General features: G+C 38.9%; 1 protein-coding gene across 1 annotated transcript in view; it reads right to left on the reverse strand.

Moving 5' to 3' along the window:
- LOC126355414 (uncharacterized) overlaps positions 1–16442 on the reverse strand; it is a 138510-nt gene that overhangs the window by 5484 nt on the left and 116584 nt on the right. The window contains exons 5-6 of the mRNA XM_050005718.1: positions 15630–15811; positions 1055–1226 (exon numbers count right to left, since the gene is read on the reverse strand). Of these exons, the coding sequence (XP_049861675.1) occupies positions 1055–1226; positions 15630–15811 (354 nt within the window). The remainder of the gene's footprint in view (positions 1–1054; positions 1227–15629; positions 15812–16442) is intronic.

Consider the following 16442-nt stretch of genomic DNA (forward strand, 5'->3'; position numbering starts at 1 on the left):
CAGTACTTACCTCAGCTCAGTACAGCCGATAGAAACACAAAAAACAACCGAAAATTTAAGCTCCTAGCTTTCGGAATAAATGTTCCTTCATCAGGGAGGAGAGAGGGGAAAGAAAGGGAAGAAGGGAAAGTGGATTTAGTTACTCACAACCCAGGTTATGAAGCAACAGGGAAAGGAAAACAGGGAAGGTAGCAAGGATGGAGGCATGGTTGTCAGAATACCATGATTTGCATTTCAGATTAAACTTATAGCCTTTCAGTAAATGGCTGGCATAGTCAGTTTACAGAACAGTCTGTGTTACAGGCTTACCATCACTAGTATGATAATGGTCTATCCAGACAAACATTCACCTGGCTTTCTTGGAAAGCAGTCCATCCATTTATCCATCCATCCATTCCAATGCCCTATATCCAGCCAATGATAGTATGCTCCCGTTTCACAGAGAACAAAACCTGTATACAGGCTATTATTATGTGCTGGGGTCTCCATTCCCAATGGCAAATCCACTGCCAGCACCCCCCCCCCCCCCCCACCCACCCCCAACCCCTTCTCAAGAGGGATCTGTGTACCACTTCTTTCAGCATCTTGTGGTAAGTAGGTAGTCAAATATGTTTTTCAGTTTGCACATCATGTAACTGAGGCAGAACCTGGGAACCAGAGTGTATTTACTGAAGCGAATGTGGAAAACTATCTGAAAACCACACACAGACTAGCTGGAAGTGTGTGCAGGCAGGTCTTTGGAAACAGGGCAGGTCTTTGGAAACAGGGCAGGTCTTTGGAAACAGTATCTAAACTATAAAATTAGTGAATTAATTATTCTGTTTAGTCAGATACAGTAATTGCTGTTTTTTTCCAAATGTGGAGCAGGCCATGACATGCCAGTGGGTCCCATTATTACTAAATACAATATTTCAGATTATGTGAGTTTACTTTGTATCTGCAACAGATTAAAGCTATCATGAGATGAATGTCATCATAGTAGATGTTAGAATTTTGTTCACTAGATAAAGTTATTGTAAAAATAAATTTTTTATAGATATAAAATATAACATACTATTAGAAGTCCGTGGAAGCACTGTCAAATGAACTTCTCTATAGACAAAACCTCTTGAGTTAGTTACCACACAAGCATAATCACGAGAATCCTTTTGTTGAGCAGCAGGAAGATTAAGTTTACCAATGTAAGTATCTTCTGATATAGCTAATTGCCCACTGGAGTTAAGTGCCTGAAAGTGATAGAAAGATAAAATTTTTGTGAACATTTACAATTGCAATAAACTTTTGAAGCTTAATATCAATAAAGAATTCATCTATGCAGACAAGAATAATATCTTCCAATGATTTCTCTATTACAACACATTCAGAGGAAAGCTCACTATGTTCCAAACATCCCTTAAGGAACATGTGATTCTGGGTGTGCTAATGGCAAGCACCTTTGAGATCTCAGACAGTTCTGGAGGGTTAAAGTTTGAGAAGTTGATATCTGTCTCCATGGGTTGCCCTATAATATCTGTAAAGTGTGTACATTCCATAGCAGAACTCTGAAACATGATGATGGAACATCTAGCATTACAAAGAGAGGGGAATCTTGTCTTAAATTATTGGCTCACAAAGGTTGTAGAAATGCAAGAGAAAAAGAATCAACTTCAAGCAGTCATAAATGAAATTGCAACAGGCTTGGTCATCCATATGAAGCAGTTGAACCCAATGAAAGAACACAAGAATTCAGTTCTTTAAACAGATGTCAGCATAAATCAGACAGACCAAAATAAAGGAAAATCTAGAGTTGTCAGAACATATTTTCAACTAGAATAGAGAAAAAGAGACATTTGAAAAGCTGCCACCTTCATTCACAGAACTGTGAAATAACTGAAAAGAAACAGGAATGAGATGAATGTGGAAGCAAGTGAAACTGAAGAAGATGTAGTTTCGTAGACCTTCAACATGATTTTGCTTTTGGATTCCCTAAAAACATGGTATAACCATATGAAACAAATCCTCTAAAACCACAAAAAAGAATACATTCCCAGGCTACAGGCATAATCACAATTGTGCTGAACAGTCCAAAGAATCCTGTAATTCAGTAACAGACTTGTTAACATATGAGACTGCAGTTATGATCAAGCACTAGTTTGGAAAGTAAATGTTTTGAACTTTGTAAAGCAATCAGACAAGGTACTAATAACAATTAGCATAAGTAACTGAAAGTAACTGTATGTAGGGATTTCAGTACTGATTTCATCTCACTTAGTTCTGATTGAGGGTGACTTGAATTAAAGATGTCCAGCTTTGGCTTGATGCCCACAGTAACATTCCCAGTAAGAACAGGATGTAGTGCAACAACAGCTGATAATTTATTTCTAAATCCAACTTTTTTTCATGACATACATGTGAGATCCATAATGAATGGGTTATCTGACCATAGAGTTAAAGTGACAACAATAAAACATATACTCATCAATCATTTTCAGCTCAAGAGAGAAAATTAAAATTTCACAGAATCATAAGTGCTGACTCAGTGACACTGTTCCGGTACATTTTACAGAATGAAAACTGGGAACAAGATTACACAGGAATACAATACATGAGAAATTTAGTTACTCCCCAAAAATCTTCTTGCAATGATACAAAACTAGTTTTCTTTTACAATTACAATGGAAGCTGAGAGGAAGGGCGATAAATGTTGGAGATTAGTACTTTAAGAGAAATGGTGACCACTCAAAACACACACACACACACACACACACACACACACACACACACACACACACACACACACATTCTCTCTCTCTCTATCTCCTGCATAGCTACATTGTGCTGGCTAAACACACAATGCTGAGAATGCAGTTTGTGAACTGGGGTGAGGGATTGTGTCAGGTAGGTTGGGTAGAGAGGGAAAGAGGTGAGAAAGGGGAGGAGGAGGGTTGGGAAGGGGTAGCTGGTGGCATGGGACATGGAGGGGGGAAGCAGATGTGCAGGATAGTATGCGGAGGGAAAGGTAGCAGTTTCTAGGGCTAGGAATACAACAAATGGGCATCAGGGCTGGTGAGTTGATGCAGCACGCAATGAGTGACATGGAGGCATGGATTAGGAGGGGGTGACTAGACAGAGGAAATGGGAATTGTTTGGTAGAGGGTGCAATGGGTTAGATTAAGGCTAGGAGGATTATAAGAGTGAAGGATGTGTTGCACAGATAGCTCCCATCTGTGTAATGTAGAAAAGCTAGTGATGCAGGAAAGGATCCAGATGGAATGGGTTTTGAAGCAGCCATTGAACTCAAGCAAGTTGTGCTCATTAGGATGTGGTCTACTCTCTACTTGGCCACTGTTTGGCAGTAGCCACTCATTCTGGTAGACAGCTGCTTTGTGGTCATCTCCGCATAAAATGCTGTGCAGAAACTGCAGCAGAATTTGTATGTGACATGGTTGCTTTCAGGTGTGATCCTGTATCTGATGGGAAAGAATAAGCCAAGATCAAAAAATCTTGTACTACGAAGAGAAAACATTACTTAATGCAGATTGCTGCCATTTGGCTACTGTGGACATGAAACAAAAGCTGGCCATCAGTAATTCTAGGTGCCCTTACTCAGAACTACGCAAGATCAACACTGATACAATTACTTACCAGTCATTACAATAAGCTTATCCCCCTCTAAATGCTTAATGAAGTTAAAAACATTCCCTGTTGGGGCCAACTGACTGTCAGAACTGCTGCATTGTGTGTCTCATTGTCTGTTACTGAAATACAACACTCAAAGAGCTGTTTCTTGCAGGATTCACTGAAGTCTTATGACCTAGAACTCTATTCTATCTTGTGAGTATGTTGTCACTCCCTGTGCCTTCACTTATGTGACATTGTCTTGTATGCATCCAGGTGTATCTGTCCAGTTTGTGTAATTTCCAAATGACTATCTGTTATGCATAGCATACCTGTAGACATTTCTTTAAATGTTTCAAGTTGTCTAATGATATGAAATGCTCACTTCCTTGTTTAATTCCTTGTTTTGATTGAGAAGCCCATGTACTATAAAAAGACCTCATGAATTTATTGAAAATCTCAGGGTTTGGGCAGTTAACACATGTAAATGGAAATCAGTCATGCAAGTAACCTTTTGCCACAAAGATTTAGTGTTACCACTATGGCCAGTCCGAAAACATTTTTCTGCAAGCAACTTATCATTTGGCACCTCCTGTCCCTCCTTCTCCCCTTGTACATTTTCACTCATGTCAGTTTTTGATACTAATTGTGCTACACACCATATACAGGTCTTGCACTCAGCTTGGAGCCCAAACGACTTCTACTAATTGTGATACATCTTCTATCAAAATCTTACACGTGGGGCACCTCTGGCACCCCTCATAGCTTGGTGCTCCAAAGGGTGAATTGTGTTGTTGGGCTTAAACCAGTCCTGGTTACATATCAATCAGACATATGTGTGATTGCTTCACTCTGTTAAATGACTCCTGAAGTTCTCCATACACATGTTCAATGGAACACTTGCTCTTCAAATTTATCAGAAGAGCAGTCTAGTAACTCTAGATGTCATCCTTGGAGCAGTCCAGTTTTTCAACGTTATAATAATTTATTCACATGTTCTCCTGCAGTCAGTCTGGAAGAACAATTTTCAAGCACAGTCTCCAATAGCTGAGAGAGCTATGTGCAATGTATACAAAATTTCAGCAAAAGCAATTGTCTATCTAGCCACAGAGTTTCATACACTCTGGAATACTTTTTCAACAAATAAAGTTAGAGCTAAGACCTGTTCACAACAATTGATTTGATCTGGACTGAGTCTAGCCTGATCCAGTGTCAAAAATTGTATATATTCCATTATAAATTAATGTTTCTAATAACTTCCTGAATATACTGAGCAAGGTGATTGAAATAGTAACTTGGTGGACCACTGCTAGCTTCCTCTTGTTTTAGAAATGCTAGTGTTTGAGTAACTTTAAACTGTCATAGGATTCTTCCAGCACTGACACTACAGGTTTAAAACTGTGTTAGCCATCTTCTAGCTTGCAGACTCTGATTCTTGGTAAACATAGGATAGAGTCTAATATTTTCTGCAGCTTTCCTCAGTCTGGCTTTTTTCATTGCTGTGTAAATCACATTTTCAGTGAAGGGATGGGTGAAATTGTAATCTGCCTTAAGTTCTTTGTCAATATGTACTTGTTCTTGCTTAACTGTACTTTAAAAATGTGAACTGATCAAGACTGTCTACTGTTGGTGTCATCCAGCATGAATTTGACACAGTTTACAATGGATAGCACCAACAGCAGAAAATTATAATCGCCTACTAAGTATCATAACTGTATATTGAGAGACATATACTTCTTGTTGGAATCAAGATACAGAAAATCTTAGCAGGGAATGTCGAGGAAAAGAGAATGTAGGCATAGGAAAACACATACAGTAGGCAATAAATGGTTGTGGAAAGTTACAGGAAGGAAATGACAGAAAATCTAAACTTCACCCACAGCAGTCAGAAGCTTGGTCTACTTTACAACAACTGAGGACGGCAGAACTGAATAACCCAAGAATCGAAAGTTACTCTCTTTGAAGTAGTTCATCACTGCAGAAAAAGTAAATACAGATCACAAATATGCAAGATATTCTACACTGAATGGCAGACAGAATATCAAAATGGAGAGCTATAGTACATTCAGGGGGGATTTCATTCTCACTCAAAAACCATGTTCCATAGTTTCCATCACAAAGATGTAGATCAGCAAAGAGAGATTCCTCTTAGTAACTACTTCTAAAAGCCACTTTAGAATTAAAAATTAACAAGCACCAATGATAATCTCGTTATGATATTTAATACTTCCCAGTATACAGACAATTCTACAACATTTCAGGAGAACTAATGGATGTCAGTAACTTCCTACCATGATACTTCAGTGCAGAGTTTTATGCCCATCTTCAAGTGTATACTGTGTATGACTGAGGATAAACAGAAGACTCTGTGGCTGATATGTCTTGACAGGAAGCTACTAACATCCAAAAAGTTTTTAATAACAATGATACTCTTCTCTATTATATTTGTTCCTGAAAAGTCCTACAATGATTATTGTATGTAAGCAGTGTAAAACCTCACTACTTCAATAAATGCTGTCCCTTTTCTAGTTCTAATATTCAGATACTGTTTATATGCCACCACTGCTTGCACAATATTTACACAAGTAAAACCAGTATTTATTAAGAGACAACAACTATTCACATACAGTAATATTGATGGCCAATCTGCAATAAGCTGTATTACCAATTGTTTATTCATTTGAAAATGCTATCCTTCAATCTAAATAGTCAGATAAGCTAGTATGTTTTTAATCTATATTTTCAATCTGCTGCGATTGACAGTTTGTCAGAGATATTTGCTCCATGAAACACATTGCCCTTCTGAATCTTAGGCAAGGATCCAGAGTATACATGATGGAAATTATTTTTATAATTTGTACTGTTGCGTATGTCACAGTTAAGCTGAAGTTGCTGTTCATAATTACCTCAAATACCATTTAACTGTAAATGTACATGAAAGTGAGTGTAGACATTTCATGATCTTTGAAGAAGTGTCCTTAAGATGTTATGGTTAGTGTTTGGCTGCCACAGGGCTGCAGCCTTTGCAGCACCCCTTCTTTTTCAGTGCTGCATGTCTATCCTCCTGCTATTTTTCCCCTCCCTCGGGGAACATGTTTTGGGTATCCTTGGGAATGAGTTCTGAAATGTCAGTAGCCCGGCATCTGAACAGTCCTTTGTCTCCTTTTTCCTTCTTACTTCACTCTCCATTTCCTTTTGCCCCACTTTGACATTGAAGGTCTCTCTCTGTTTCTTCCTTCTCCCTATGCACTACAGAAGGCCAGTCCATGTGCTTGACACACACCTGTGACTGGGTGACGCGTGATTCCCAGCCCCAGGTCAACAGGCAGGGTTTGTACATACCCCATGGGACAGAACAGGCCCAGGGAGGGGCCTGAGCTGTTACTTTTCCAACAGCCAATTGGCCCTCTGTTAGGAGTTCAGAAGGTGTGATCTGAAAATGAACATTCATGTAAGGTGGGTGAGCCCTCCTCTGAGTGGGGCCAGTTGGAAGGAACATGCTACTGCAGACACTGCAATCAGGGGGATTTTTCACAGTGAGCCAGTCACCATCTCAGTTTAAATCTACTAAACGTAAATGACATTAAAGATTCAAAGACCCTCCCAGCTGCACCTCGGTTTTTCTTGATATCTCGTACTAATGAAGAAGATTAGTCCTCCACTATGATTAATTGGTTTATTATTCAGAAAGGTATTGATGCAATTGCAGGCCCTGTGAAATCCTGCTCTTGCTTACATAATAAGACTTTGCTTCAGGAGATCAATTGTGATTTTCAAGCCCAACAACTGCTTACAGCTTTTCTCCTTCATGGCTAATCTGTTCATATGCTAAATTCTTTGCACGATGTTATTTACACTCAGCTGCTTGATGGTCTGCCCAATGGAGAAATTCAAAATTATTTCTCTGATCAGGATGTCACTGCAGTCCATCAGATAATGAAAAAGATTAATGCAAACTTGGTGGATACACACACTTTTTTTCCTCACATTTGATCAAGTAGTGCTTCCATCAGAGATAAAGGCAGGCTATGAAGTCATCACAGTCTGACTGTACATTCAAAACATGAGCATTTTTACCAGTGTTAACGTTATAACTACACTCACATGTCATGTCAAAAAATAGCCAAATGTGTTACTTGTGATAGAGATGCTCATGAAGGTTTTGGCATTTGAGGTCTCTCTGTTTCTTCTTCCTCCCTGTGTGCTCCTGGATTTCATTTCATGGAATAGACCTCCAGACAGATAACTGACAGAGGAAGAATCAGCATATCAATACATTAACTAAAAATCTCAGTAATTTTCTACTTTGTTCTGAGAAATATTTCTCACTGTGTTAACCTACATGCTAACTACTATACACTACTTTCATCTGATAGTATCATCTGACATTATCTTTTGGGACAATACAGTTAAGGCCAAATAGGAATTCATTTTACAGAAATATGCAGTAAGAATATTATGTGAAGTTGATAACTGATGCAGAAACCTCTTCAGGGACATTGGTATTCTTATGTGATAGTACAGTTACACTCTTATAGTTCACTGCCTGACACAAAAAGTGAAGCACCCAGCAGGGGAGGAGGGAATGAAACAAAACTTCATGAGTTTAGAGGGTATGTGATGTTATTTATTTATTTATTGTCCTCTGAATCAATACTGTACATGACATGCACATGGTGATGCACTAACATACATTTGATGTTGGACATTATGATAATTTGCTGGCATGAAGTAATATGCCGAATGTTTACACAAACATGAGTTTACACACACATTTTCTGAGAAGTTATGAACACACAAATTACATACTCAGTTACACATTTGTATTTTAGTGCCGTATTCCTCTCACACATATACATAACAGTATCTGGTTGGATATTCTTTCTGCACTTAATTTGCTTAGTAGCAGGTGATGTAGATGCAAGTTTTTTGCACATACTTGCATTAATGTTTTACTCTTTACAAAATCCTTTGCTGCAATTTGTTTCATGTTTCTTTCCACCCATGTGCAGCAGATATTCACTTGCACTGTAGAAACAATGATCAAGTAGGAATGATCTTAATTTTTTATTAAATACAGTCAGGGACTTGCTGTTTTTCATTTCTGATGGCGGGCTGTTGTATATTTTAATGCCTTTGTTGAAGGGAGAGTTTTTAAAGGCCACATATTATCAGTATGGCAATACACCTTCTCTGGCCGGGATGCACACGCTAATTTGGTTGGGAGGGTTGTCATAAAGCCATTGTTTCCTCTCTTGAGGCTAGCTGGCCCACATTTGTTGTAACCGTCCTTGATATCCCAGGTACTGCCACTAGAATGGAGTTGACATCAAAACTAATCCGAAACTTGTTCTACTGGGGACAGATCTGGTGACTTGACTGGCCACAGGAATGCTTCAATATCACACAGAGTGCTCAAAGAGACATGTGCTGTGTGTGGATGAGTACTGCTCTTTGAAAAATGACACCATGTACTACCACATGAGGAATAACACATAAGGACATGGGATGACTGTGATGTGCCATAGTGCTATCAGAGGTCCCTCAATCACTACCAGGTATGACCTGTAGTCATACCCAATAGTTTCCCACATCATGATGCCAAGGGTAACATGGCTGTGCCTCTCCAAAACATTTGAAAGAATGGGGCCTCTCCACAGGTCACCATCACCCACCACTGATTGTTATACGAAGTAGTGCAAACCACGATTCATTGCTGAAAATAATCTGACATAATTAATCAGCAATCCATACTCATTGTAATAACACCAGTCCAAATGCAGTTATTTGTGTTGTGGTGTTAATGGCAGTTTATGCATGGGACAGCAATTCCCAAGTTTGGCTGCTGGTTACTTGTTCTCAGGTGGAACACATGTGAAGGGGTTACAATGCTCTTGCTGCACAATTTGGCGATCCTCCCTTGTCGTGGTCAGATGTAGTCAACTGGAAACATTGATGATGAGTATGCCTGCCCTCACATTCCCATACAGTGCAACAGCAGGTGTGTGGCACATCTAAATGCCCCACAGATCTGGATATTGCACGATTTCAAGAGCTGGACAAATGTAGACCCACAATAAGGCCCCTTTCAAACTCTGTCAGGTGTGATTAACGCTGTCTGGCACAAATATGCAGCATTTACATGTCCTTCACAGTGATCATTTAACATCTTACACTGTTTCCTCCCACTATATATCCTACCAGGCCAAGAAACAATACTAAACACAAACAACACTAAAGCATTGTGGTGGTCCGCCGATCATTTACATACCCACTGATTATGTGAACATATATGAGGTTGCATTGGTATTTGTATATTTATAAAGTTACTTGACGTTTGAGCATATCTTGTGAGTGCTTTGCCAGGTAGTATATTTTTGGTTGACAGTAAGAGGGAATTTAGATTGAAAAGTGAGTTTCACACATGTAGTTTACCAGGAGACATTAGGCAGGATATCAGAAATCCCCAGATGTAAGTGAAAGAGTATCTTATTAGCACATAACATATAAGAATATTTACTCACTAAGAGGTGGCAGGAGAACACACATAGAAAAAATATTAGTGGCTCATTCTGGTAGAAGGGTTGAAGTGGAAGGGAGAGGGTGATGGAAAGGGAATGGTGAGATATAGGAAAAGGAATAGAGTTCAGAAAAGTCACCCAGAATCCAGAGTATGGGAGGCTTACTGGTCGGTATGAGAAGTAAAAAAATGATTATTTTCATTGATTTACGTAAGAATATCTGTGTTGGGGATGTAAATTTAAATTAAAACTAATTTCTGATGTTAAACAGTTTCACTGATGTCAAGTACTACATGAAGTAGTAGATAAAAACAGCAGGGTTTTCTTCTTCTTCTTCTTCTTCCTCACAGTACTGGTTCCTGCTTTGCTACTAATCTATGTAATAACTTAATTTCTAGGGTATTACATATAGTAAAGTAGCAGTAATCCCCATAATCAACAATGTGAGTAGATTATCACTGGTTGTAAGTATACTTTACAAAAATAATCTGTCATGGGTTCTTCTAAATGTTAATGTAATGTTGTATTTCATCACAACCTTTAGGTTGCCCTTCACAATAGGATTTATGGAACACAACATGTAAATAAATGATTAATATGCTTGCTCACCATCACTAATTGTACTCTTTGTTCTTTTGCTTTAACAGGCAATGGAAAACTGTCACTGATTAAGCTATACTTTACAAATGTGGACTACAAAATCAGGCTGTGTTATATGTCACAGGAAGCTGCCAAAACAAATGCACAATAAAACATAATGTGTTACTTAGGGCAGTAGAGTTCCTCTGTGGAAAATGAGGGCCACATTACTAGTGTTATTTTCATTTTAATGTAACTGAATAAGACAACGTGTTTATTAATGACATAATAGTACTATTAACATAAAAAAAAGCTGACTAGTGCTGCAAAACTTCAAAACCAGAACAATTCCAGCAGAAAAATTTACACTTGAAAGGACACATCGCAAAGTTGACCTCATATTTTAAGGAGAAAAAGCACACTTGCCAGATTTGAACCCCAGCAGTTGATCCCTTGCAAAAATTTGGGCCATAATTCCCATAGTACACTGTTATGACTTCATGAAAGTAGGGCTTCTAAACTTTCATGCATACCAGTTGTTTGTCATTTCCTCCAACCCACTGCAGCCACCTAATGCTTGAGCACATAACATGTACAGTGGAATAAATGAGGTTTGTGAAATACTGCTTTACTATTGTAACATACTTAATTCATTGTATCAAAGGGCATAGTTTGTAACCTGTAGCTGGTGCCAGAGATCTCTTCGCTTTGAATATTTTTTGTCACAATTCAGAAATGTAAACTAAATGAATGAAAGGAATGAGGGTGTCATCAAATAAGAAGTGTAGTGCTGGTTAATTATTAACATCACAGTTGATTTCTCTGAATTTCAAAGCTGATACTATTAAAGTGACATATACCTGAAGAAATATGAATACTTCATTGCACATGATTAAATTGTAAATAAAAAATCATTCACCTAGTTTCATCATAAATTTTCAGTTGCTTAGGTTTTTCATTTTGATTTTGAGGCATATATAGGATGTTTAAGAATTACACTGACCAACTTTGTTTGGATGTAGTAGATGTCTTCAGGAACAAAATGTGGATAGGAAGCCATGTCCAGAAATGTCATCCAATGATGCTACAGAGTACTGAAGTTATAAGAGCCAGTGCCTACCACAAGGCCTTCCCTCAAGCAGCAGGCATGAGTCTGTTCACAGAACATCTAACAATGTACTTGGCATCAGTCTGGACAACAGATGGCACAAAACATGGCCTGACAAACCAACATCACAGAGACCACTAACAGTGGTAGTGACATAGTGGAATGACAAACACATCCAATAGAAACATAGTAAACATAGTGCTCAGTTGTAGTTTGACACATGCTGGTGTGCCCCAACATAGAGAGACATTTACCCCCGTTGAGCAGTGTGGTACATTTCACATACGACATGGTGAAAGGTAATGGGCAGGCAGCATTACCCAACAATATCCCAATAGGTGTCTCCTGCTGCACTTTACATTTGTGCCCATCCTTCAGTGTGTGGGTGAAATGGGCAGTTTCACAGGGCTTCAACATGACAGAGACCACATGTGAAGCATACGCATGCTACAATTTGTAGAGGACATACTAGAGAGGTTCAATGCAGACCCATCCTCTAACACCCACACTGTGGCACATGGAACATAAAGCTCCACTCAGCAGTTTGGAAAATGCTGCATGAGAACAGAAGGCATTCATTTCATCTTCAGAAGACATAGGTACTGATGGCCCATAATTTTTCTCTGCATGTCGAATTCAGGCAGTGGTTGGTCCCATTCGTGTTTGGTGACATCACGGTGAAAGCACACTGGAAGCGTGTATTCGTCATCGCCTTACTGGCGTATCACCCGGTGTGATGGTATGGGGTGCCATTGGTTACACGTCTCTGTCACCTCTTGTTCCCATTGAAAGGCACTTTGAACAGTGGATGTTACATTTCAGATGTGTTACGACCTGTGGCTCTACCCTTCAGTTGATCCCTGCGTCACCCTACACTTAAGCAGGATAATGCACGACCGCATGTTGCAGGTCCTGTCGGGCCTTTCTAGACACAGAAAATGTTCGACTACTGCCCTGGCCAGCACATTCTCCAGATCTCTCACCAACTGAAAATGTCTGGTCAATGGTGGCCGAGCAACTGGCTCGCCAAAATACACCAGTCACTACTCTTAATGAACTGTGGTATTATGTTGAAGCTATATGGGCAGCTGTACCTTTACACACCATCCAAGCTCTGTTTGACTCAATGCCCAAGCGTATCAAGGCCGTTATTATGGGCACAGGCGGTTGTTATTGATACTGATTTCTCAGGATCTATGCACCAAAAATTGCATGGAAATATAATCAAATGTCAGTTCTAGTATAATATATTTGTCCAATCAATACCTGTTTATCACCAAGCGAGGTGGCGCAGTGGTTAGACAGTGGACTCGCATTCGGGAGGACGACGGTTCAATCCTGCGTCCGGCCATCCTGATTTAGGTTTTCTGTGATTTCCCTAAATCGCACCAGGCAAATGCCGGGATGGGTCCTCTGAAAGGGCACAGCTGACTTCCTTCCCCATTCTTCCCTAATCCGATGAGACCGATGACCACGCTGTCTGGTCTCCTTCCCCCAACCAACCAACCAACCAACCAATACCCGTTTATCATCTGCATTTCTTCTTGGTGTAGCAATTTTAATGGCCAGTAGTGTAGAATATCTGTTTTTGACATCCCTTCCACTAATGGTAGTGTGTCCTCTAGATATCTCATATAAAACTCGATTTTCTTTAGTCCAGGTTCTTGGCTGCTAAATAGCTTTTGTTCCAAGTGATTTATGTGTACCTCAGCTTTGGTAGCTGATATACATGATCCCAATGCTAGGCCGTCTGGTTGGTTGTAAATGTTGCCATTAAGGGTGAAGTATTTGTAAATTAGAGTTAGCTGGGAAAGTTCTATAAATTCAATAACCTCTGTGTGTGCAAGTTTCTTAGGTTTCATAATGTTCTTTTGGATCAATGCTACAGCTTCTTGTATGGTTGAGTTTGAGTAAAGGTTGGTAATGTCAAGTGATAAGAGCTTACCAATTTGGGAGACTTTTACCTTTTACTTCTTCAGCTAGTATCATGTTGTTTTTTATAGACTGTGTTGTTTTATATGTATAATTTTTCCGTGTTCTTCAGTTTTTGTGACAGCTTCTATGCCGGGCTGTTTATATAGTTTATCAAGGAATGTATCAGATTACCTTCTTTGTGTATCTTTTGCTGTGCTCTTAGGTGTGGTGCCTTTGGATTCACACATGTAAGGTAATCCAATATGTCACGTGGTAAATTCTATAAATAGCCCAGCACACAAACTGTCACAGAACCTGAAAATCATCAGAAATTATACATGTGAAACAACATAGTCTATATAAAAGTCAGTATGATACTAGTTGAAGAACTAAAAGGTAAAAAAAAAGGTTCCTGTCCTTTCAGAATGTCAGCCATTATTCATGTAATGTGACTGATTGTCGCATGCTTCAGCAGAGAAGATGGCAATGGCTGCTGCATAAATCAACATTTGCCTTTGTGATTTTGACACTGTCTTTATTTGTCTTGTATACTATACCACAAACATTGGAAATTCTATAGTGGGTTTCAGGAGTCATACTCTGTGACAGAAGCCCATGAATGATGCTGCCAGCCACCATGGCACTGGCGCATCGCATTCATATGAGACAAGGCGTGTATATGCAGCAGGTAATTATTTATTCATTTGCAGCTTTAACAGTTGTAAACATCAGTCTCATATTACAATTTTTCTTTTAGACTAGGCTATTCCAGCTAGCATATCCACCAGTGGGCAGCCAGGTGTGCACGTGCACAACGGGCAGGGGTGAGTAATAAGTTGGTGCATGTGCATTCAGGCTACCAAGTCATAGGGTACACGATTGTTCTATGCTAGGAGCTCACAGACAGGAGGGCTAGAACATGTGCGGAACACATGTGATAGGACCACCTGGCAGTTAGTCTACCTAAACTGTGCCTGCTCGGCAGTTAGTCTGCCTAAACTGTGCCTGCTCACGAGCAAGTTGATGAAGTACCAGTGCCTGCACCCTACAAGGCAGCATTGGAACAGCCTTCTGCAGACCAAAAAATCATAGTGACACTACTGCTAATATTACCCTTGGCAGTTTAAATGTATTACAGAAAACAGGGTATCACTACAATTTCTTAAATTAATGCATTACCTAATGCCTTCTAAAAAATTGTTGTTCAGTGCCACAAAAATCTGGAAAAAATTATTCAATCTCTGTCAGTCACTATAATGAAGGATGATACCTTTGTGACAATTTCAATCAATATAGCCTCAATAAAGATAAATCCTCTATGGATACTTCCTCTTGCTCTTGAACTTTCTTTCTCTGTACTGAGAAACTTGAACAATGAACCACATGACCGGTTCTCCTCAATACTTCAGAGCGACAAATAATAACAATCCAAATATTCAGCAAAAGTTCAGATTGGTCAAGAAAAGTGACAGAACACATGTTATGGCCTGTCCAGCGCAACCCTCCTTGTATTTGCCTTACAGTGTGTTATCTAGCAAAACAATGGAGACCTAAACTTGTACAATTCGTAATGCATTTGAGTCCCTGTGAAATATAAATCTACTGCCTAACCACTGTGCTAGGTTGCCCTGTTAATGTTAGAGTAAACCAAAGGCATGTGCTTAGCTAGAAACTTCTGCTAGTTTACAGGAGACATGATTAATGATGAATGATATTAGTTTATTTTTAGTTTTTGGAAGGGTGTGAAAGAAGAGGCACTTTTAATTTGACCTTTCAGCAGGCACTGCTTTTTGCTGAAATGTCACATAAAGCCTGTAAATAAAACTCATTCATATTCAATATTTTCCATTTAGTATACACACAAAATGGGCATCAACAAAAATGACATAATTAATGCTGGAAATACATACTTCATATATATTGTCTCCATAGCGTATAGTTTGTGAAGCTGAGCTGCTGTCATATTTACGGACCCAATGGAACTGTGCAAAAACATTACTTAGTGCTTTGCAACTGAAAATAATTTGTGAGCCTTCCAGAACTGTTACATTCTCTGGAAACACCTCCAAAATTTGTGGGCATTCTGCAGTTTCTGAAATAATAACCAAAATTTTCACTGACATTGTTGCATAACATTATAGGAAAATTTTCATTGATTGTTTTTATAAAGGAGTCCACGAAGAGAAACTCAACACTTCAATGAAAGTAAATCATACAACTATGCCACACTGTGGTCTGATCAGAGATTATATTTTTGCAAAATGTTGTAGTGTGTTATGGTTATTTTTTGTGATAAATATGTAGTATGTGGAAGTGATGAAGCATGCTGAAATAAACTAATAAACTTCGGTTACTATATTTCTCATTGTTATTATAAGTCTAATTGCTCATTAATGTTCAATATTGCCTGAAAGTTGGATAATTTTACTTACATTTTTTCATTAAATACAAGTAATAAATTCTGTACTAATTAGTTTGTGAGATAAATGTTAAATACACATATAAAAATGTAAATGCAGTGTATTCAAGAAGAACCTGAAAAATTAGTAACCAGGAAAAATGGATTGTACAAGAGCATAAGCAGTTTCCATCACTTTAAACTGTCTTCATACCTTCTTTCCTTATGAGAAATGGTATCCTGTCAACATCCAAATAAACATAAACATAACATCCACCTCAAGTTTAAGAAGATAAGGGATCACCCATGGCCTAGCAAAAGTGAG

This window comes from Schistocerca gregaria, chromosome 3 (assembly GCF_023897955.1).
Source record: "Schistocerca gregaria isolate iqSchGreg1 chromosome 3, iqSchGreg1.2, whole genome shotgun sequence".
Taxonomy (NCBI): Eukaryota; Metazoa; Arthropoda; class Insecta; order Orthoptera; family Acrididae; genus Schistocerca; species Schistocerca gregaria.